Here is a 21,178-nt window from a genome sequence, read left to right as displayed (position 1 = left end):
AGCCACGGGCTGGGAAGAAAAGTGCTGCTCCTCCTGCAGTGCATGACCAGATCAGCCACTTCTTGCTCCTCACAAATCCACCCCAACCTCCGGTTGTGCAAAGTTTCTGGTGCAGAATCTGCACTTCTGGCTAAAGGAAGAAAAACAGAAGCTTTTAACCATAAACCGTTGCCACATTTCCTGTTGTACCAGGACAGGATGAAACGAGCTGGTAACAAAACCCCATCTCTGATCTGCACCTCAACCCTGCTGGGCCTGCAGCTTTCCTGCGTGGAAAACAGGGATCAGCCAGCTCAGCCATCCTTGGGAACCACTTGGCCACTGGCCTCAGCACAGGACATCAGTGTGGCAGCCCAAAAGAGCACAGGACATCAGTGTGGCAGCCCAAAAGGGCACAGGACATCGGTGTGGCAGCCCAAAAGGGCACAGGACATCGGTGTGGAAGCCCAAATGGGCACATTCCCAGTGCCACCCTCCTGTGTGACCAGCAGGAAAACCACAGGAAGCCCAGAGCTGCCAGGAGGGCTCCTCCACGCCTGCTCCATGGAAAACCTGCTCCATGGAAAACCTGCTCCACGGAAAACCTGCTCCACAACACAGCCCAGCCAGGAGCTGGAGGCGCTGGCATCGCCCAGCCTCAGCAGGTGAAGGCTCTGTGACACTGCTGGGACACTGCTGGGACACTGCTGGGACACTGCTGGGACACTGCTGGACACACAGGCTGCCAGGACAGGCTGGACACGGGGATCTGGGACATCCACAGCAGCACAGGAGCCACCTCTGCCCTCCCTCCACCACACACATCATTGCTCAGCTGTAAGAAATGCCGGCTGTAAGGAATGATGGAGCCTCAGCTGGCACTTGGGTTAATGCTCCAAGGGACAAAGGCTGCTTGGGACGAGCTCTGGGAAGGGGCAGGAGCACACAAATCCCATGGCCCGGGGCTGGGCAGGGCTCAGCAGCCCCTCTGTGCGAGCCAGCACTCAGCTAATGAGCTGGAAATTCCTGCCAGGCTGTTATGGACAACCCAGGGGCCACCGAGATGGTGGTGCCAGCTCTCAAAGGAGTCCTAACCCGAGAGAGGCAATAAGGAAACCGCCTGTGACGGATATTTCCATTTACAAGGATGCCAGCAGAAACACACCCCACATTCAAAGAGCACCCTCCCTACAGCCTCTCACCTTCTCGAGTCAACTCCCAACTTAAAAACCTTTTAAAAGCTCCCAAGGCAGCAGCTCTGTTTTGGGAATAACAGCTCCAGGTGGGACCCAGGAGCTGTCCCAGCCCCAGGGACACCATCCCTGCCCCTCGCTCCCAGCCAGCTCTCCTCACAGCTCTTTCCTTAATGAACCTGAAGAGCAGAGCACTGGGGGTGGACCTGGCCCAGCATCACCACGTCCTTGGCAGTCTGAGCTCAGGGCAGGAGTAGCCAAGTCCTCCCTGGTGTGCTCAGGCACAGTTCCGTCACCATCTCCATCAGCCAGGCTGTGACAATCCACATTCCCAAACCCACGGCCCAAGCTCTCCCTTTGGCTCCTTGTTCACACTGCAGGAGCAGTTCAGAGATCTCCTCTGAAGGGATTTTATGAGCTGGGACATCAATCCTCAACTTTTCTGCTAATTAAGGAAATACTTTTCATAAAACACCAGAAAACAAAGCCTGGAGAAGCACACGTGAGTGTCCCTGGCTGTGGAGCTGCAGTTCAGAGCAACATCGACCACAAACACAGCACAAAGGACTGGAAATAAATGTCAGTGCTTCAGATTGGAGTCCAAAACATGAGAAGCAGCAGCTCAGATCTATAAATCCATCTGCAGAAGGGAGTGGTGGCAGCGTGGGGACACTGGGGGGACAGGGCTGTCACCAGAGCTGGGACATCTCTGCTCTCACAGAGCTCTCCATCCCTGCACAACACCCAACACTTCCCCTTCAACACCCACTCCCAGGGTTCACAGCACTAAACTGGGAAAGGATCCACTGCTCCAGCACGGATTGGCAGGAGGGAGAATCATACAAGAGATCTGGACCAAAATAAACCCCAAAAAACTTTTAATACCCCCAACATTTCCCTCCCTTTGAGAAACTCAGATGAGGTGCTGTGGTTTACTTTGGGGTTCAGAGGAAAAGGCAGCAGCCAGGAGAGCTGTGCTGCTCTAGAGCAGGGGAGAGGGATGGCTGCTGCATTTCAGAGAGGTTAGAGCAAGTGAAGATGGGCTCAGTGTTTTGATTGCCATGGAGATTTCACTTAGAAACCGATTTTCCTGCCACATCTCAGCTCAGCACTGAGAGCTGACAAGGTCCTCCCAGGGAGCTGCATCTCAGGGGGTCCAGGCTGGAGCTGCTCTGCATTGCAGCAGCCTGGCCGTGCCCCTGCTGCCCAGGCAGCCCCAGCTGGCTCCCCACAGCCCTGCCCTGAGCCCCAGCCAGCTCTGGGATCATGGGGCAAGGCAGGGTGGGATCCTGGAGATCTCTTCTTCCAGCCCTTGCTTGAGTCCTGCCCCTCCTGTGCGTCCCATCCCTGGACATTCCCTTGCCCCTTCCCTCTCTGAGCCAGATCTCTCATCAGCCACTGATGCAGGACTCCAAAAGCAATTTTGCAGAGTTTTGAGCAATCAGGCTTCAGAAGCCACTGAAGCCATTCAGCTGGAGAGGTCCAAAAATGCAAAGTAATGGATCTCCAAGGATGAGGTCACATCTGAGATCTAAACCAGCTCTTTGCTAATGAAGAGTGATTTCACTGATGGTTCTGAAAATAAAAAGGGATTACAACATTCCTAGAAAGAGGCTCTTCAGACTAATACAGTTGTTTCAATCAGAAAAATTGTTTCTGTAATCCTCCAGATGAAATCCCACTCGGTTTAAGTGCCATGCAGTGGCCTGTGTGTCCCCTCCCACCCACCCACACCTCATTTCCTCCCCAGAGATGTTTCCTGTCTTTTCCAGGACATGCTATCCCTAAGTTATCCACATTTAGCTTCCTGCCACACTGCCAGCCCTGTCCTGGGCTCAGGAATCACTCCTGGCTATCCTGGGATGGACAATCATCTCCACCAGCTGAACTCGCCCTGGGCTCTCCTCAGCTGATGTTTTCACCCCGTGGCCAGGAGCAGCTGGTGAAAAACAGAGCTGTTGTCACACACAGCTCTTGCAGGGGTGGAGATGCTCCACATTCAATAATTGTCACTTAAATAAGGTGCCAAGTGAAAAAGAGAGGACAGGGAGTGAATCAAAACCCAAGAGAGGTGTCCACCACCTCCTCAGTGTCCACCACCTCCTCATTGTCCACCACCTCCTCAGTGTCCACCACCTCCTCAGTGTCCACCACCTCCTCAGTGTCCACCACCTCCTCAGTGTCCACCACCTCCTCTTCCTCCTGCAGGACCTGCACCACCACCAACCCCAAACAAGCCATGAATCCCCCCAAAACCTTCCTCCACCAAGGCCTGAGCGTGGTTTCCAGCTCTGTGAGAGCCCAGCTCCTCACACAGCCCCATTACACAACACCAGTTGGGTTCAGCACCACGTTCAGTGCGTGTGGGGTTTTTTTTCTTCATGCACAGGAACCATTTCCTCCCCACAACACCAACCCCCCGACAGGCTCCATCTTCTCTGGCAGCCTGAGCTCTGCCACCCACGCTGGTCACATCCAGGTGAGGAGGAGCTGGGCAAAAAGAGGCTGCAGCAGTCCCTGTCCCCTCTGAGAGGGAGAAATGCCAACCAACAGCAGCACCAGGCTGATTTCCAGAGGTCCCCCAGGATCTGCAGTGCCCTGGCTCAAACACAGCAGCTCTGGCTGCACCAGCACCCCAATCTCCTCCATCTCCTACACAAATGAATCATCAAATGACATTTAAAAACCAGCAGTACGTGTTGGTTAATCATAGCGAGAGGGAGCTGCTGGCTAGCGGGGAATAGCCCATCTTAAACCATTTCCGCAGAGAAATTCAATAAAATTCCCGGCTGACTGAAGTTGTCCCTCCAGAGCAGCCCCCCCTGCCCAAGGAGAGCCCTTGGAGCTGCTGCAGGGAGCTGCACCCCAAAGCAGCTGCTGAGGATTGCAGCTCTGCAGCCTCAGGTGCGAATACAGCAGAGGCTGAGCAGGAGCACGTCGGTGCTGGTGGTTTACAGCAGGATTTTAAGTGAAAAAGCTGGGCCAGATTTGATCTCTGGGTGCTGCAGGGCTCTCGTTCCCGTGTGAAACTCCCACTTCTGCAGCAGCACCTTCTCCTTTTATGCTCAGCTCTGCTTGGGGCCCCAAAGTTCATGACAGGGATTTTTAATTAAGTAGTTTTTTTAAAAAATAGACATTTAAAAACTGTGAAGCAGCCTCGTCAATGCTGCCGAGACACAAATCTCATCCTGGGTGAAACACTGCCCAGCCAAACCCTCTGTCCTTCTCCAAGGCACGTTCATCATGGTGTTCATCAGCCCACAGATTAATTCTGCCCTGAACTTTCCCATCCGCCCCACAGGTGCAATTTTTCAGCCAGGGTGCGGGTTCTGCCCGGCACAGAGCGCGGCTGGAGGATTTCACCGAATGCTGGAAAAACACACCGAGAGCGGCTCCTCCTGCGGGAATCCCCGGGGAACGGGGAAAGCCGGCCTGGGAAAGGCTGAGAGAAACCCGCAGCGGTGCAGACCCGGCACAGGAGAGGGCAGAACCCCCTCCCCACGCTCAGCCGTGCCCTGAGCCCGGCACCAGCTCGTTTTTGGCAGCGCCGGCATCCCCCGGCCTGAGCACGAGTTGCGTTACCTTGGCAGGGACCTTGCTCTGCGCGCTGCGGAAGAAGGAGGTTTTGGCCGTGAAAAAGCAATCCTCGAGGTCTTCATCCAAGCTGCAGTAGCCGCTGCTCATGCTGCTGCCGATGGTCATGGGAGCCGGGCAGAGGCGAGGGGCTGCGGGCGAGCATCGGCGAGCCCCGCGCTCACATCCCCGGCTCGCCGCTTATCTGCAGCTCCTGCGGCTCATCCTGCCGAGCAGTGCCGGGTAACCCTTCCCTTGCCTTCCCTCTCCTCCCGCAGCCGCCTCCCTGCGCAGCATGGAAGGGGCAGAGCTCCCGGTTGGCCCCCGGTTGGCTCCCGGTTCCCTCCCGGTTGGCCCCCGGTTCGCTCCCGGTTGGCCCCCGGTTGGCTCCCGGTTCGCTCCCGGTTGGCTCCCGGTTGGCCCCCGGTTCGCCCCCGGTTGGCTCCCGGTTGGCTCCCGGTTCGCTCCCGGTTCGGCCCCGGTTCCCTCCCGCTCCGCTCCCGGTTCGCTCCCGGTTGGCTCCCGGTTGGCCCCCGGTTCCCTCCCGGTTCCCTCCCGGTTGGCTCCCGCTCCGCTCCCGCTCCGCTCCCGGTTCCCTCCCGCTCCGCTCCCGCTCCGCTCGCCGCTCCCGGGGGTGTCCGCGCAGCAGCAGCGGCAGCATCGCCTCCCCTTCCTGCCCTCGCCTCGCACTGCAGCAGCCCGGCCACTTCCTCTTGCAAAACTGCTCGGCCCCGGCCCTGGGGACCCCCGGGCCCGGCTTGGGGAGCCCAAAGGCGGTGCCACGGGGGGCTGGGGGCGGCTCCGTGCCCGCCACAGCATCCCCGGGAGCGGCCGTGGCATCACCTGGGGGGATCCAGGTGCTGGGGAAGGCAGGGGAGGATGCAGCTCAGACCCTCCCCGGGGTGCCAGGAGCCCCTGGCCATCAGGACTGGGTGCCTCTCCGCCCCGCAGCTGATTTCAGAGCAGAAGGAGCAATTTCAGCACCCAGACTGAGGCAGCTTTGACTGCAGCCCAGGAAAAAGCTGCTCAGCCCCTGGGTCCTGCTTCTACAGGAACCGTGACCTTCCTGCTTGGTGAAGATCACAGGGATTTGTGGGGCTGGGCAGGGGAAGGGCTCTGCTCCCCCCAGGATTCCACAGGCAGGGACAGCTCCCGCTGTCCCCAAGCCCCGGTGTCCACCCTGGCCTTGGACACTCCCAGGGACCCAGGGACAGCCACAACTTTCCTTCTCCCAGGGAAGAATCTCTTCCCAATATCTCAACTCGCCCCTCCAGCCGCTCCTGCAGGGCTCCAAGACCTTCCCCCAGCACCAAAACCTCTCCTCCTGACAGATTGCAGATGTTGCTCCAAACCCTTCCAGCTGTATCTGCTGAAGAACTCCAATTGCTCCAAGGCTTTGTGCCCACCACAGCAGCACCCCACAACTACAAACGGGGCTGTGGCAACATCTGCATCTCAGGAAGAGGAAGGCAAGAATCCAAGTTTACAGAGGGGAAAAATAAGTTCTTATGGCAGCAGAGCGTTCCTGCAGCAGCACAGCCCCCTCTGCTCCACAGGGATAAATTTAGAGGAGAAAGAGGCTTAAATTGAGCATGTGCAACACCAGCAGAAAGTGAGGGCTGGGAGCATCAGCACTGGGGTCTTCTGTGGAGCCTCAGCCCAAAAGTTTCCCAGTGGAAGCAGGGTGCAGCTTCTGGATGTTCCATGGGATTCTCCAAGAATCCCTCATTTATTCCTTACGGTCCACCCTGGGACATCAGCACCGTAAAAAAACACAACAGAGCCAGAAAACCCAAATAACTCTGCTTTGTTCAGCAGCAGCAGCTCCGTGTGATGGGTACCTGCACCCCAAAACCCCGCTGCCCCCCGTGGCCTGCACCACTTCCCAGGTTCTGAGCACACAACCAGCCCTGCCAAACCCAGGGACCGACACCACTGGAGGCTTTTGGCAGCTTCAGCAGATTCTGGGTGTCACCCCGGGAGGCTGAGCTGGGACCCAAATGTAAAACACTCCTGAATACTTAACTGGATCAAAGCCCAAATTATTAATGCCTGGTATGACATGGTAACAGTCCTTAAATAGGTGATATTAAAATAGTTATTTCTCTGGTGCTTCCACTTTGCTTAATTTTGATAATATGATTTAATGACTTCCAATTATGCCAGCTATTAATTTTTTGTGTGTTTTTCAGGCCTCTTCCCCTCCTGTCAGTGTATTCAGGCATCCTGTTAGTCTCCTGTTGGAATATTAACATTATTTTCCCTCCATCCTCCTCCTTTCCAGCAGCAAAACCTGCCTGACCAACAGAAACCCCCCAGGAACGTGGCTGGGGGCTCGGATCAAGCAAACCTGGCACGGATTTTTCCCTGATTATCCATTATCCACAAGGAATAACGGAGCTTTACTGCAGCGATTTACCCTCATTAGCCCTCAAATCATCTCCCACACCCCCAGCAAGGCCACAGGAACCCAGCCAGGGCTTTGGGGATTCCGAGGTGCAATCCCCAGCCGGGCCTTTGGGAAGGGCTGATGGATTTCTGGCTGCTGCTGGAATTGGAGAGACACTTTTGTTTCCCTGGCACAGGATGCCTCCCCCTCCCCAGGGTGACACCAGGGCCGTGGCAGGGTGATGGATGGCCACGAAGCTCAGGCTCCCTGTTTGTTATTAGGCCCATCAATAACCCAGGCTGGGGTGATGGCCCTGAGGATGAAACGAGCCTTTCTCAAAGAGCTTTCTCTTCTCCAAGAGCCCAGCATTGCTGGGGGAAGCCCAGTGACATCCAGAGGAGGTGTAACCACACACAAATTTGGCTTCACACCTTTCTACAAACACCTGAAGAACCCTCTCTGAGCCCTTTAGTAACGCATGATTTAGGAAGATCAATCCCACTTCAGATCCCTCCTGGTCATTTTATTCCGAGCAGCAGCTGCCCAGCAAAGGACGGATGGAATCCAAACCCCACACACCACACAGAAACTCTGAGTTTGATTTTGGAAAAGCTCAAAATGTTCCCATCTCCAGTTCTGCACGAGCACAGCAAGGTAACGCACACAGGGGGATACAAACAGGGAGAAAACACAGAACCACGGAGTCAGCAGGGCTGGAAAAGACCTTGGATCCCACCACACCCACTAAGCCAGACCATGAAGTGCCACATCCACTCATTTTCTGAACACTTCGAGGCACGGGGACTTCCCTGCAGAGCTGTTCTAAACGTTTCCAAAAAGCACCCGGAGCCTGAAAACGCTCCATCCGCAGTTCCAAACGTTTCCAAAAAGCACCCAGAGCCTGAAAAGGCTCCATCCCAGCCAAAGCCACTGCAGGCAGGTCTCCCAGCCACGCCTGGAGCGCTCACATCTCACCCGGTGTGCCGAGAGCCTCCCCGTGCCACCCACGCAGGAGCCCCAGACACGGCAGGACCCCGGCAGGGATTAATGCAAAGCTGAGCCTTCCGGAGTAATCCTGGGATTACTGCACATCCCAGCACAGACTGAGGAGTCTCGATCCCCCGGGACTGCTGGAACCCTCACAGCAAGGCTGGCAGCCAGCGCTCCCTGCAAACCCATGCTGGTGCCCTGTGCAGTCCCAGCACCACCACAGCGTCCCCTCTGCCCATGTGGGGACAGATTTTCACATTTGGGGGGCTCCAGCACGCGAGGCAAAGGCCTGAAATGGGTAATTTGGACCACAGAAATGCCAATTTCCAAATGCCAGTTGACTGCCAGGCGCTGTGCTGGGACAATTCCCTCCCAGCACCGAGCCTCCCTTGCAGGCGCTGGGATTGGGGTGGGGGTCGATGTCCCCGCTCTGCTGGAGGTGACAGCGGTGTTTGAAACACGACAGAGCGTCACACGTCCCTTTACAGCAAGGGAGGGCCGTGCCCACATCCCCAACCTCCATCCCACAGGACCAACCCAGCCGGGCAGGGCACGGTGACACTCGCAGCCCTCGCTCCCTGCAAAGCCCTGGGGAGAGGAGCTGAGCTCTCTGCAGGACACTCAGGGCTGTGCCCCCTCCCCTGGGACCCCCCCGGGCGTACCTGGCTGCAGGGTGACAGGAGGCTGCTCTCCGGGGACACCTGGCTCTGCCAGCGGCGACAATCCAGCTGGATGAGGCTGCGGCACTCCTGGTGGCACGTGTACCTGCAGTCTGCAGGGACAGAAAGGGACAGCGTCAGGCAGCCCTGAGCTGCTGGGGACACTGGGGATGGCAGCCAGAGGGATTCCAGCACTGCCAGAGCTGGAACACGTCCCTGTTCACACACCTGGCTGTTCTAACACACCTGTCCCTGCTCACACACCTGGCTGTTCTAACACACCTGTCCCTGCTCACACACCTGTCCCTTCTAACACACCTGTCCCTGCTCACACACCTGTCCCTGCTCACACACCTGTCCCTGCTCACACACCTGGCTATTCTAACACACCTGTCCCTTCTAACACACCTGGCTGTTCTAACACACCTGTCCCTGCTCACACACCTGGCTGTTCTAACACACCTGTCCCTTCTAACACACCTGTCCCTTCTCACACACCTGTCCCTGCTCACACACCTGGCTGTTCTAACACACCTGTCCCTGCTCACACACCTGTCCCTGCTCACACACCTGTCCCTGCTCACACACCTGTCCCTGCTCACACACCTGGCTGTTCTAACACACCTGTCCCTTCTAACACACCTGTCCCTGTTCACACACCTGTCCCTTCTAACACACCTGTCCCTTCTAACACACCTGTCCCTGCTCACACACCTGGCTGTTCTAACACACCTGTCCCTGCTCACACACCTGGCTATTCTAACACACCTGTCCCTGCTCACACACCTGTCCCTTCTAACACACCTGTCCCTGCTCACACACCTGGCTGTTCTAACACACCTGTCCCTGCTCACACACCTGTCCCCATCCAGGCACACTCCTGCAGGTGAGGAGAAGCCCCAGAACGCCTCATCCAGGGTAAAAATTTCTCCCTCACCCTCTCTTCAGGGAAACCTCGGCTCCTGGGTGCAGTGGAGCAGCACAAGCCACATTCCTGCAGCCTCACTGATACATAAAGGATGGAAAAATCCTCAAATCCCACCACAGCATGGGGTACCCCACGCCAGCTCTGCTCCTGGGAGGTGTCACCTGCAGCAAAAGCTTGGCAAGGGTGGGGAAAGGATCCTTCACCTCCCACCACCAGGAAATATCTCTGTGCCGGACACACAGCAAACGATTTAAGGTCACTAATTATCACAGAGGGGTTTGGGTTAGAAGGGACATCAAGGATCATCCAGTTCCACCATCCCAGGGTGCTGCAGCTGTCTGACCTGGCCTTGGACACTTCCAGGGATGGGGCAGCCACAGCTTCTCTGAGCCAAGGCTAAGGATGACAGCTCTGAGGGCCAGCTCTGGTGACAGGGGCGGGGATCTGCCACCAGCAGCCCCAAATCCACGCCTGGCCAGGGCAGGGACACATCCCAGCCCAGCAGGGGCTGTCACCTCCTGTCCCCAGCTGCAGCAGGGCATTTCTGGAGCTGTTTTCTCTGGATGCTGCCCCCGTGTCCAACATGAACCCGTCCATGCACAGGTGGCTCTGCACAGACCAGGTTTAACCCCTTCAGGCACAGGGGTGTGCAGAGGGGCACAGCCAGCTCCAGGGATCCCACACTCGTGGCCATCACTCCTTCATCCCCCTCCCTCAAAGTCCCAGCTCCTCCAAACTGCAGGGAACGACCTCCTTCCGCTTTAAGGCCCACCTGAGCCTTTTAATTTTTAACTGCTGTACAAACACCATTAGATTTGCTTTTTACACTGCCCAAAATTCCAGAGCGGTCACCAACCTGGGAAAATAAAAATTATATCCTAAAAGTGAGGCAAGAGAGCTCAGTCCACAGAGGGATGTGAGTGCCTGTCCCTGCACCAGCCCCATCACCTTGCTAAGAGCCACTGAACTTGTGTTTTACACACACATTTCTTTCTTTTTCCTTTTTCTTCCTTTTCTTTTTTATTTCTTTAGCATTTGGGTTCTTGGTTTGAATGTCTGGGGCTTGTAGGAAAGCAAAGGAATATCCCATGTTTGCTCTGCAGACTGGATTCTGCTCAGCTCTGGTGAATTCTCCAGTGCCTGAGAATGAATGAGAGGAGCAGAACCAGTGCTGGGAGGGGAAACATCAATCTCCAGGGGAAACAGGGAAATCATTTATCATTTAACATTTATCTGGCCTGAGCTGTCTGTCATTCCCCTATTCCAAGTCAGTTGTCTCAAGTAAGCCTGGGGGGAAAAGCAGGGAGATTTGGCTTTTTTTTTTTGCTTTTTTTAAATTTTTAATTAGAGATAAGCTGCAGTTACACAGTAATTTAATGCATGACCTTTCCAGCAACTGGAAATGGGGGACATTGGCCAAGTCTTTGCTGGAGCTGCCAGCTGGAGAATGCTCCAGCTGTGGCTTCACCTGAGCACCTGCCACCACCACCACAATGTCCCCTCTGCCCACAGGGGCCCAGATTTTCACATTTGGGCAGCTCCAGCACGCAGAGCAAAGCCTGACAGGGGTAATTTGGACCACAGAAACGTCAATTCCCAAGCACTTCCTGCGGATCAGGCCCATTGTGGCATTTCTGTGTGGGATTAAAGTGTGACACCCCCTTAGTCACCATCACCTATTAACAGAGCTAATCACTGGGGATCTGCTGGGCAACACTAATTTTAGAAAGCCTGCACAGCTTTGGGAAGCAGCCACGTGACCAGTTTGCCAAGAGGAGCAGGATGCCTCCACTTAGGCTTTAAGATAATTTCCATTCCTGTCAAACAATGGAACACTTGGAAATGGAGTTTCTTATAAAAATAAAAAAAGAGAGAGAAAGGTCGTGATACTGTGAAAAACTCTGGTGGCTGAAGGGAATTTCCCTTTCCCCACAGACAAAGTCTCTCAGGGGGATAAAATGAGTAAATCAGTCCCATATAAATGCCCATCTCAGTGCCTAAACACAGGACTGCAGAATGGTTTGGGCTGGAAGGGACCTTAAAGCTCCTCTGCCAAGGGCAGGGACACCTTCACCTATCCCAACCTGGCCTTGCAGGGATGGGGCAGCCACAGCTGCTCTGTGCCAGGGCCTCCCCACCCTCCCAGGGAAGAGTTTCTCCAGTCATTCTGCCCACCCCAATCCTCCCATTCCCACACTCAGGATACCACAGACCCTCCCAGAGCATCTTCCAACCCCACCTGACCCCCGTGGAAATGGGGCCAGGAGGAGGAGGAGGCTCCACAGGTGTCTGAGAGCTGGGACAAGGTGGCAAAACAGAGATTTCCTCCATCCAAACTCTGGAATCCTCCAGGGGCTCACACACCTCCATCCTGAGGTTGGCTTTTGCAAGCTGTGCTGCTTGAGGTGCTCCTGGCGTCACTGGGGTGACCTCAGGGCTGGCAGCAGGATGTGGCCCTGTGGCTCCAGGACAGTGGGAGGCTCTGAAGGGCTCAGAGGGTTCTGAAGGGCTCAGAGGGTTCTGAAGGGCTCAGAAGGGCTGGGGCAGGACCTGTGGCACCCACAGAACAAGCCAAGGGAAGGGTCTCAGTCCTTCTGCAACCCCCCCAGGGCACTGATCCAGCCCAGCCCTGCTGCTCCATCACTGCCCTCCGGTCTTGGCGGTTTTGGGTCTAAAGCAGATGGTTTGGGATCGTTGTTTGCAAACACTGGGGAGCCCCAGGGGCTGTCAGCCCTCGCTGACAGAGGTCCCTGTGGCACTGCAGCACAGCCCCAGCTGCTGCCCAGATGTTCTGGAGCCACGGGGGTAACAAAAACCCGATTTTCCTTTGGAGCTGCAGGTGGGACAGCACCGATGCCCCGTGCTCCTGCCGGAGAGGAGAAGCTGAAGCCAGCTGTGCCCAGCTGTGCTGGCAGGCAGGATCCCCACGGCCGGGCCAAGACAAAGGCTGCACCCCAAAGAGCAGCAGAAAATCTGCAAACCCAGCCAAGATCCCCCAGCCCCAGCAGCACCTACCTCTGAGCAGCAACACCTCCCTGCTGGGCCTCCTCGGCGGGCGCCGTCCCACCGACCAGGGCTGGGATTTGGGGAAATGCCTGAAGATTTTACGGATTCTCTTGGTTACAAGCCCAAAACAAGCGGCTGCTCCCTCCTTCCCGTCCGTCATCCTCGGGAGAGGAGGCCAGGAGCTCTCCAGGCACGTTCCAACCCCAAATGCTCTGGGATACAGCAGGCACTGGAGCAAGTGGTGTCTGCTCCCACCAGAGGCCTTTTCCCCCATGGAGATAAAGCACTGACATTGTCCATTTACAACCTGCTGCCATCTGACGGGCTTATTTATTTATTTTACTGAGGAGGGAGCGCAGCTCAGGGCTCGTGCATCTCCTGTAAGCCATGGAAAACTTTCTATTTCTGGGGCTTTTTGCTTGATAAGATAAAATAACCCAACGGAAGAGATTAGAGAGAGAAAGCGCAGGACTCGGCCGTGTGCTGGGAGGTCTCTTCCCGGCATCCTCTCTTCTCTCTTTGCTGCTTTTCCCCGCAGTCTTTTAAAGTTTGAGGGATAAAAAAGTCCCCAGTGTTTAATCAGAGGTTAAAGGAATACACTGAGATTAACTGTATCTGTAACATTGATTTAAACTCTGCACACAGTTCAGAGAGGCTTGTAGAGCCTCCCACAGCATCCATGAAAATCAGGGCGTTTTAAAGGAGAGGGAGAGTGACTTTTTAGGGATAAGACCAGGGGGATGGCTTTAAATTAAAAGAGGAAAGATGTAGATGGGATATTGGGAAGGAATTGTTCCCTGGGAGGGTGGGCAGGCCCTGGCACAGAGGAGCTGGGGCTGCCCCTGGATCCCTGGAAGTGCCCAAGGCCAGGCTGGACGGGGTTTGGAGCAGCCTGGGGCAGGGGAAGGGGTCCCTGCCATGGCTGGGGTGGGATGAGATGAGTTTTGAGATCCTTCCCACCCAAACCATTCCATGGTGGATCAGTTACAGCTGTCCCAGGGGTCAAGTGATGGGGTGAGACACAAACACCAGCTTAACAAGGCCCCTGAAATCTGTCACTTTGTACCCCACGCCCTCTCTGCTCGGGACCCCTGTCACAAACAGCATCCAGCACCCTGCACAACAGAGGGAATAACAAAAATGGAATTTAACCAGTCCAAACCCCACCCCGAGCAGCCAGAGCAATGAGGGGGAGCTGTCTCAGTCACCCAGAGAGCCCTGTGCACCTCCCTCCCTCCCACAGCCACATCAGCAAACTCCACTGAGCTTCACTGGGATGGGAACCAACCTGCAAGGCAAGAGCTGGAGCCTCGGCCGGTGTCTCTCTCCATAAACCCTTCCCAAGGCACAGGAGTGGAACGCAGCAGGGAACATGACCCTGGGAGGGCTGAGGCTCGCCAGGAGTCTGTCCCAGGGCTCTGGGCAGGTCCAGGGGCTCTGGGCAGGTCCAGGGGCTCTGGGCAGGTCCCGGGGCTCTGGGCAGGTCCCCGGGCTCTGAGCAGGTCCCGGGGCTCTGGGCTGGTCACAGGGGCTCTGGGCAGGTCCCCGGGGCTCTGGGCAGGTCACAGGGCTCTGGGCAGGTCCCAGGGCTCTGGGCAGGTCCCAGGGCTCTGGGCAGGTCCCAGGGCTCTGGGCTGGTCACAGGGCTCTGGGCTGGTCACAGGGCTCTGGGCAGGTCCCCGGGGCTCTGGGCAGGTCACAGGGGCTCTGGGCAGGTCCCAGGGCTCTGGGCAGGTTCCAGGGCTCTGGGCAGGTCACAGGGGCTCTGGGCAGGTCACAGGGGCTCTGGGCAGGTCACAGGGGCTCTGGGCAGGTCACAGGGCTCTGGGCAGGTCCCCAGGGCTCTGGGCAGGTCACAGGGCTCTGGGCTGGTCCCCATCCCTCCCTGCATGCCCTGCCTGGGGCAGCCTCAGTGGGAGGAAGGCACCCCCGGACCCCACCCAACCCCATCCCAGCCACCTGGCAGCAGGAAAAGCTCCAGCAATCTGCCCGGATCAGCTGAATGGGACAGAAATGCAAAGCGCTGTGGGTCCTGTGAAGTGCCAGCGATTATTGTTTACAGCGGCTCAGAGACTGAGCGTGGGAGACACAAAAATCAGGGAGCAGCAGAGCCTCGGCCAGGGCTCGGTAAAGAACTCGTTATCTTGAGGAGCACTGCCATTAGAACTGAGGTTTGCTCTAGAAATTAGAATGAGAAATGAGGTTTTACCGGCTGCCTCCTTAAGGAAATAGGGGCAGAGCACAGCACTGCTCCGGGTGAGCATCCATGGGGATGATGCTCTGCCGCAAGATGTGCCCATCAAAGCTGGCTCCAGGTGTGCCAGCGTTCTCAGAGGTGCTGGACACCCCCTGAGGTTTCCCCCGCAGCAAAACACGGGCAGCTGCAGTGGTTTCCAGCAAAGAAACCCTTCAGCCAATATTCAGATATTCAATTATCAATACAAATATCAATATTTGGTTATCAGAGAGCCGTTCCCAGCCGGTGTCCACCCAAGTGTTCCCAGCACGAAGCTGCCCCAGCCCGGTGTCTGTGCTGTCCCCAAGGCCACTCAGAGAGCTTTGGAGCTGCATTAAACACCCCAAAAACCGCAGCTGAGATCCCCCCTGAGAGGAATGATGAGCTTGTCTTTACAAACAAGCTGTGGGTCAGTTGAGAAGATGCAGCTATCAGTGAGAGACGACAGAAACAATGGGATGGATTCCAGTAGAAGATCAAAGTGGCACTGAAAGAACATTATGAATTCCATAAAAGTTAAGAAGGGATTATGCATTGGGGGTGGGAAGGTACCCCAGGTGTCAGGCGTTCTGGGAAGCCTGTACCTCTCAAGTACCTCAGCCTATGGGGAAAGGGAGAAGGGACAAGCGGCCAGGATAAAAAGGAGGCTGCGCCCTCCAAAAATTTGAGAGACCCCAGGGGAATGCCCCATGGCCTCTCCCTTTATTCGAATAAAGAAAAAGGTCTCCTCTGTCTCCTTTTTGGACATAAACCTCTGGTGTTCATGGATTAATTTTCCTGACACCCCAGAGCATCTCTGCCCATCCCTGCCGGGAAAAGCTGTCCCCCAGCAGCAGCAGGACACACATTTACAGCCCAGCACGGAGAATTCTGAATTTCACTTTGCCGCTGACTCAGCTGGGAGAGGTGCCAGCAGCACAGAGCATTAAACAGGAGATACTCCAGGCACTCCTCCTGCCCAGATGCAAGGCTGGGAAGGAGGATTTTCATGGAATGCCGGTGGGATTGGCTCCAGAGCTCCCACCTCCCCATCCTTTCACACTGCCACCAGTGGGAGCAGGATGCTGGATGTCTGTCCTGCACAGAGCCTGGAACATTCCAAATGAAAGCAGGGAAAAGGCTCCCATGTCTCAGGCAGCGTCTGCATCAGCCCCAGGAGCAGCAGCCATGGGCAGGACTTGGGTTAAAATCAAAGAAAGTCCCCCTGAGCTTCCTTTTCTCCAGACTGAACAGTAAATAATTATAATAAATAAATATATAAATACATAAAAACATATTTATAGAGTATATTGATTAGTATATTAATGATATTTATATAATATATTAATATTATATCGCCGTTATATTTATATTGCTGTTATATTTATTAATATATTATTCTAATTATATTACTATTATTATAATAGTATTACTGTGTTATATTATATCTTGTTTATAATTATATTTATTGATATTGTATTTATAATAAGTAAATATATAAATAAATATAAATATATAAATATAAAATATATTTTATATTTATATTTATATATTTATTTATATTTATCTATAAATATCTATATTTATAGATAAATATAAATATATAGATAAATATAAAATATCTAAAAATATAAATAAATAGAAATATATAAATAAACATGAAAAATGTATAAATATTTAAAAATAAATATAAGTATATAAATATATAAATATATAAATAAATATAAAATATCTAAAATATAAATAAATAAATATAAATATATAAATAAATATAAAATGTATAGATATTTAAAAATAAATATAAGTATATAAATATATAAATATAAATATATAAATAAATATAAACATATAAATGTCACTTTCCCATTTTACTAAATACAACCAGATCTGGCTTAAATAAAAATAGGCCAGAACTGCACAAACAAAAAAAACCTGAGTATCCTCGGGCTGCAAGTCAGAAGCAAACAAGCAGCAAGTCTACATCAGAGAGAAAAAAAGAAATATTCACCAAAGGGGGAGAGCACGCCCCGTCTGCAGCTCTCAGGCATTTTTAATGGGAATCGCTATTGGGATGACAGGGAATGCAGATATGGGTGTCCCTCCCCTCCCATCCCGGCTGTTTGGGGAGTTTTTGAGGCAGAATTACTCCCACACTCTGGATAATTCTCCGAAATGAAAAGGGAAATAGAGTTATTTAAAATCTGACAGGATGTTTTCCATACTTATATTGAAACAGATTTTAAATAACTCTATTTCCCTTTTCATTTCGGAGAAAGCCCAGTTCCCAGGGGCTGGCGAAAGAGCCTCCACAAAGTTTTCTTCCCTCAAATAAACCTTATTTCTCCTAAAATAAATATTTCTCGGTATTTCTTTAAGCACATTTATTCCCACATTCCCAGCCCGGGGGAATCGCCCGGCCCTCAGCAGCTTTTGGGGGAATTTATCAGGAAGCAAAGGTTCACCCCAGAAATCGGATTTGCATCCCCCTCGTTCCACCGAGGTCCCCGTGTCACGTCGTGCTGGGTTACATTTAATTAACAGCAGTCAGGGCTAAAGCCTTAATGAGCTGCAGCAGGGCCATATGGTGCTGCTGTCCTTCCTCATCCTCCTCACCCCAAACGAGCCCTGCCCGCCCCCAAATCCCCACCAGAAACATTTCAATTGCCTCCCAAGCCAAGGAAAGCCAAGCGCAAGGACCAGAACTGGCTGAGCCAGGCTCTAATTACCCCGCGGAGGTAATTAGCGGCTGCCGCTGCACAGCCCTCCCAAACACCCCAAAAATGAGCGGCGACGCTTCCCCAGCCCCAGCCCGCGGCTCAGCCCCGAATCATCCCCGGCAGCGCCTCCCTGCCCCGCACCCCCGGCTCGCAGGTACAGGGGGGCACAAACCTGCGGGGAGCGGCATCAGCCTTTGCCAAAAATCAGGAGGCTCGGCTGAGCCCCCCCAGCGGATTTCCAAACCCCTCAAAGCCCAGCAGCTGCATCCCAAAAGAGTTTCCCCTCCAGCCTGAGGGGCTGAGCTGGGCAGGAGTTATTTCACAGCCAGCAGGGCTCAAATCCCCAAGTTTTCAGTGGCGGGTTGGTAAAAACTCTTCGTTTCCTCTCCCACAGCGCCTGACCCGGCTCGCAGCTCGCCCAGCCGAGGGGACACGGCCCCAGCTGGGTCACCCCGAGCCCTCCGTGCCCCTTCCCAGCGGGGAGGGATGGATGTCCTGCAGAGCACGAAGCGGGGCAGGACGGATCCGGGGTGAGGAGCATCCCACCGCCACAAGCTCCCTCACCCCAGGGCTTTGGGCAGAGCTTCAGGCAAACTTGCAAATTCTGGAGGACTTTACCCCGCACTGGAAATCTTTCCAAACACGAACCCTCCCCGCTCCCCGCTGGTGCCAGCCCCGCCCGTGAGCCGATCATCTCCTCTTTCCTGGAAAAGCTTCATTTTCCAAGCCCGGAAAATGAAGAGACCCCGGCCCGGCCCCTCCCGGTGCGCAGCCCCCAGGGGAAGCGGGGGGAGCCCCAAAACCGCTCCTGAGGGGGGCAGAGATGGGGAGAAAGGGAGGGAGAGGGTCCGGAGGGGAAGAGTCCGGGCAGGGGGAGGGATGCGGGGATGCGGAGAGGGCAGGGGAGCGGGACAGCGAGGAGCGGGCAGGGGACAGGCAGGGGACAGGCAGGGGATAGGCAGGGGACAGACAGGGGACAGGCAGGGGACAGCAGGGGACAGGCAGCGGACAGGCAGCGGACAGGCAGCGGACAGGCAGGGGACAGGCAGGGGACAGCAGGGGACAGACAGGGGACCGCAGGGGACAGGCAGGGGACAGCAGGGGACAGACAGGGGACAAGCAGGGGACAGACAGGGACAGGCAGGGAACAGCAGGGGACAGGCAGGGGACCGCAGGGGACAGACAGGGGATAGCAGGGGACAGGCAGGGGACAGTAGGGGACAGGCAGGGACAGCAGGGGACAGACAGGGGACAGGCAGGGGACAGGCAGGGGACCGCAGGGGACAGACAGGGGACAGCAGGGGACAGGCAGGGGACAGCAGGGGACAGGCAGGAACAGGCAGGGGACAGCAGGGACAGGCAGGAACAGGCAGGGGACAGACAGGGACAGGCAGGGGACAGCGAGGAGCGGGCAGGGGACAGACAGGGACAGGCAGGGGACAGGCAGGGACAGACAGGAACAGGCAGGGACAGGCAGGGGACAGTAGGGGACAGACAGGGGACAGACAGGGGACCGCAGGGGACAGGCAGGGGACAGCAGGGGACAGACAGGGACAGGCAGGGAACAGCAGGGGACAGACAGGGGACAGACGGGACAGCAGGGGACAGCAGGGGACAGGCAGGGGACAGACAGGGGACAGACGGGGGACAGACAGGGGACAGGCAGGGGACAGCAGGGGACAGACGGGACAGCAGGGGACAGCAGGGGACAGGCAGGACGCGGGACAGACGCAGGACAGCACTCACAGTCGCAGCGCAGGGCGCGCTCCCGCACCGCCTCCCCGCACAGGTCGCACCAGCCCCGGCGCGGCAGCCGCGGGGAGAAGCGGTGCCCGCGGCCGGGCTCGGGGGGCTCCCGCGGCACCGCGAAGATGCTCCGCACGTCGGGCAGCAGCCTCGGGGCTCCCCCTCGCCGCCGCAGCCGCCGCGCAGCCCTGGCCCCGCCGGGGCTCTCCGGAGAGCGGCCGCCCGCGGCGGGGCCCGGCGGCCGGCGGCGAGGGGCAGCGGGGGGCGGCAGCGGCCGGGGGCACGGCCCCACGGCCGGCGATGCCATGGGCTGGGAGCGGCTGGAGCGGGGCAGCGCAGGCGCCTCGCACCGCCCGGGAGGGAGGAGACACGGCGGGAGGGGCGGGGGTGGCACCGGGACCGGCCCCGCGGGGACCCCCCCCGAGCATCGGGGCTGTTCCGCAGCTTCCCCCGCAGCGATGTGTCCCCGTGGACGCGCTCCTGGCCCTGGCATTCCCCGCCCGCACCCTGGGAATGTCCCCGCAGCCGCCTCTGGCCGGGAATCCCCCTGGCTGTGCTTTGTGGGACCCCCCCGGGCACCCCAGACCCAGGGAGCTCTCCCGCTGTTCGGTCACCCCCTGTGACCCCCTGTCACCCCCCTGTCACCCCCCTGTGACCCCCCTGTCACCCCCTGTGACCCCCCTGTGACCCCCTGTGACCCCCCTGTGACCCCCCTGTCACCCCCTGTCACCCCCTGTGACCCTCTGTCACCCCCTGTCACCCCCTGTGACCCCCTGTGACCCCCTGTGACCCCCAGTGACCCCCTGTCACCCCCTGTGAACCCCTGTCACCCCCTGTGACCCCCTGTGACCCCCCTGTCACCCCCCTGTCACCCCCTGTGACCCCCTGTGACCCCCTGTGACCCCCTGTGAACCCCCTGTGAACCCCCTGTGAACCCCCTGTGACCCCCCCTGTGACCCCCCCTGTGACCCCCCGTGACCCCCTGTGACCCCCAGTGACCCCCTGTGACCCCCTGTGACCCTCTGTCACCCCCTGTCACCCCCTGTGACCCTCTGTCACCCCCTGTCACCCCCTGTGACCCCCCTGTGACCCCCCGTCACCCCCTGTCACCCCCTGTGACCCTCTGTCACCCCCTGTGACCCCCCTGTGACCCCCCGTCACCCCCTGTCACCCCCTGTGACCCCCCTGTGACCCCCTGTGACCCTCTGTCACCCCCTGTGACCCTCTGTCACCCCCCGTCACCCCTGTGACCCTCTGTCACCCCCCGTCACCCCTGTGACCCCCCTGTGACCCCCCTGTGACCCCCTGTGACCCCCTGTCACCCCCTGTGACCCCCCTGTGACCCTCTGTGACCCCCCTGTCACCCCCTGTCACCCCCTGTCACCCCCCTGTGAACCCCTGTCACCCCCCGTCACCCCTGTGACCCCCGTGACCCCCCTGTCACCCCCGGCTGGAGAAGGTGACACATCCCTGAGTCATGCTGGGCACCGCTGGCCCTTCCCCGCCGCTCTCGCTCCTTGCGCTTTGTTCCGCGCTCATTCAGACAGAATCACCCCCGAATTTCTGGGGGTTTGGAAGGGAAGGGAGGTGAGAGGCGGCTGCAGCAGGGCTGGCTGAGCCCGGCCTTACGGGAGGCCGAATTTGACTCGAATTTCCCGTGTACTCTGAGGACAGGATAAGCCGAGGATCTCCAAATCCTTTTCAAGGATTCTAATTTGAAGGATGGATTAAAACGCTGGCTCTGAATCACAGCAGCCTAGAGCCAGCCCCTAATAAGAGCTTC

At 56.5% G+C, this 21,178-nt stretch overlaps 1 protein-coding gene across 3 annotated transcripts in view; it reads right to left on the bottom strand.

Annotated features, from left to right (window-relative positions):
• RASSF5 (Ras association domain family member 5) overlaps nt 1-19,702 on the bottom strand; it is a 28,379-nt gene extending 8,677 nt beyond the window's left edge. Inside the window, exons 1-3 of one of the 3 annotated variants that reach the window (XM_086862265.1) lie at nt 14,006-16,034; nt 12,727-12,806; nt 8,787-8,896 (exon numbers count right to left, since the gene is read on the bottom strand). In XM_086862265.1, the coding sequence (XP_086718391.1) occupies nt 8,787-8,896; nt 12,727-12,806; nt 14,006-14,091 (276 nt within the window). In that variant the 5' untranslated portion in view covers nt 14,092-16,034. Of the gene's footprint in view, nt 1-4,754; nt 5,193-8,786; nt 8,897-12,726; nt 12,807-14,005; nt 16,035-19,395 lie in introns of those variants that run through there. The other 2 variants (XM_086862264.1, XM_023942193.2) reach the window with 2 other exon arrangements.
• Between the last annotated feature and the right edge of the window lie 1,476 nt (nt 19,703-21,178).

This window comes from Cyanistes caeruleus, chromosome 24 (assembly GCF_971803275.1).
Source record: "Cyanistes caeruleus chromosome 24, bCyaCae1.hap1.1, whole genome shotgun sequence".
Classification (NCBI taxonomy): domain Eukaryota; kingdom Metazoa; phylum Chordata; class Aves; order Passeriformes; family Paridae; genus Cyanistes; species Cyanistes caeruleus.
The sequence above is the reverse complement of the archived record's forward strand: the minus strand, read 5'-3'. Positions and strand labels throughout refer to the sequence as shown.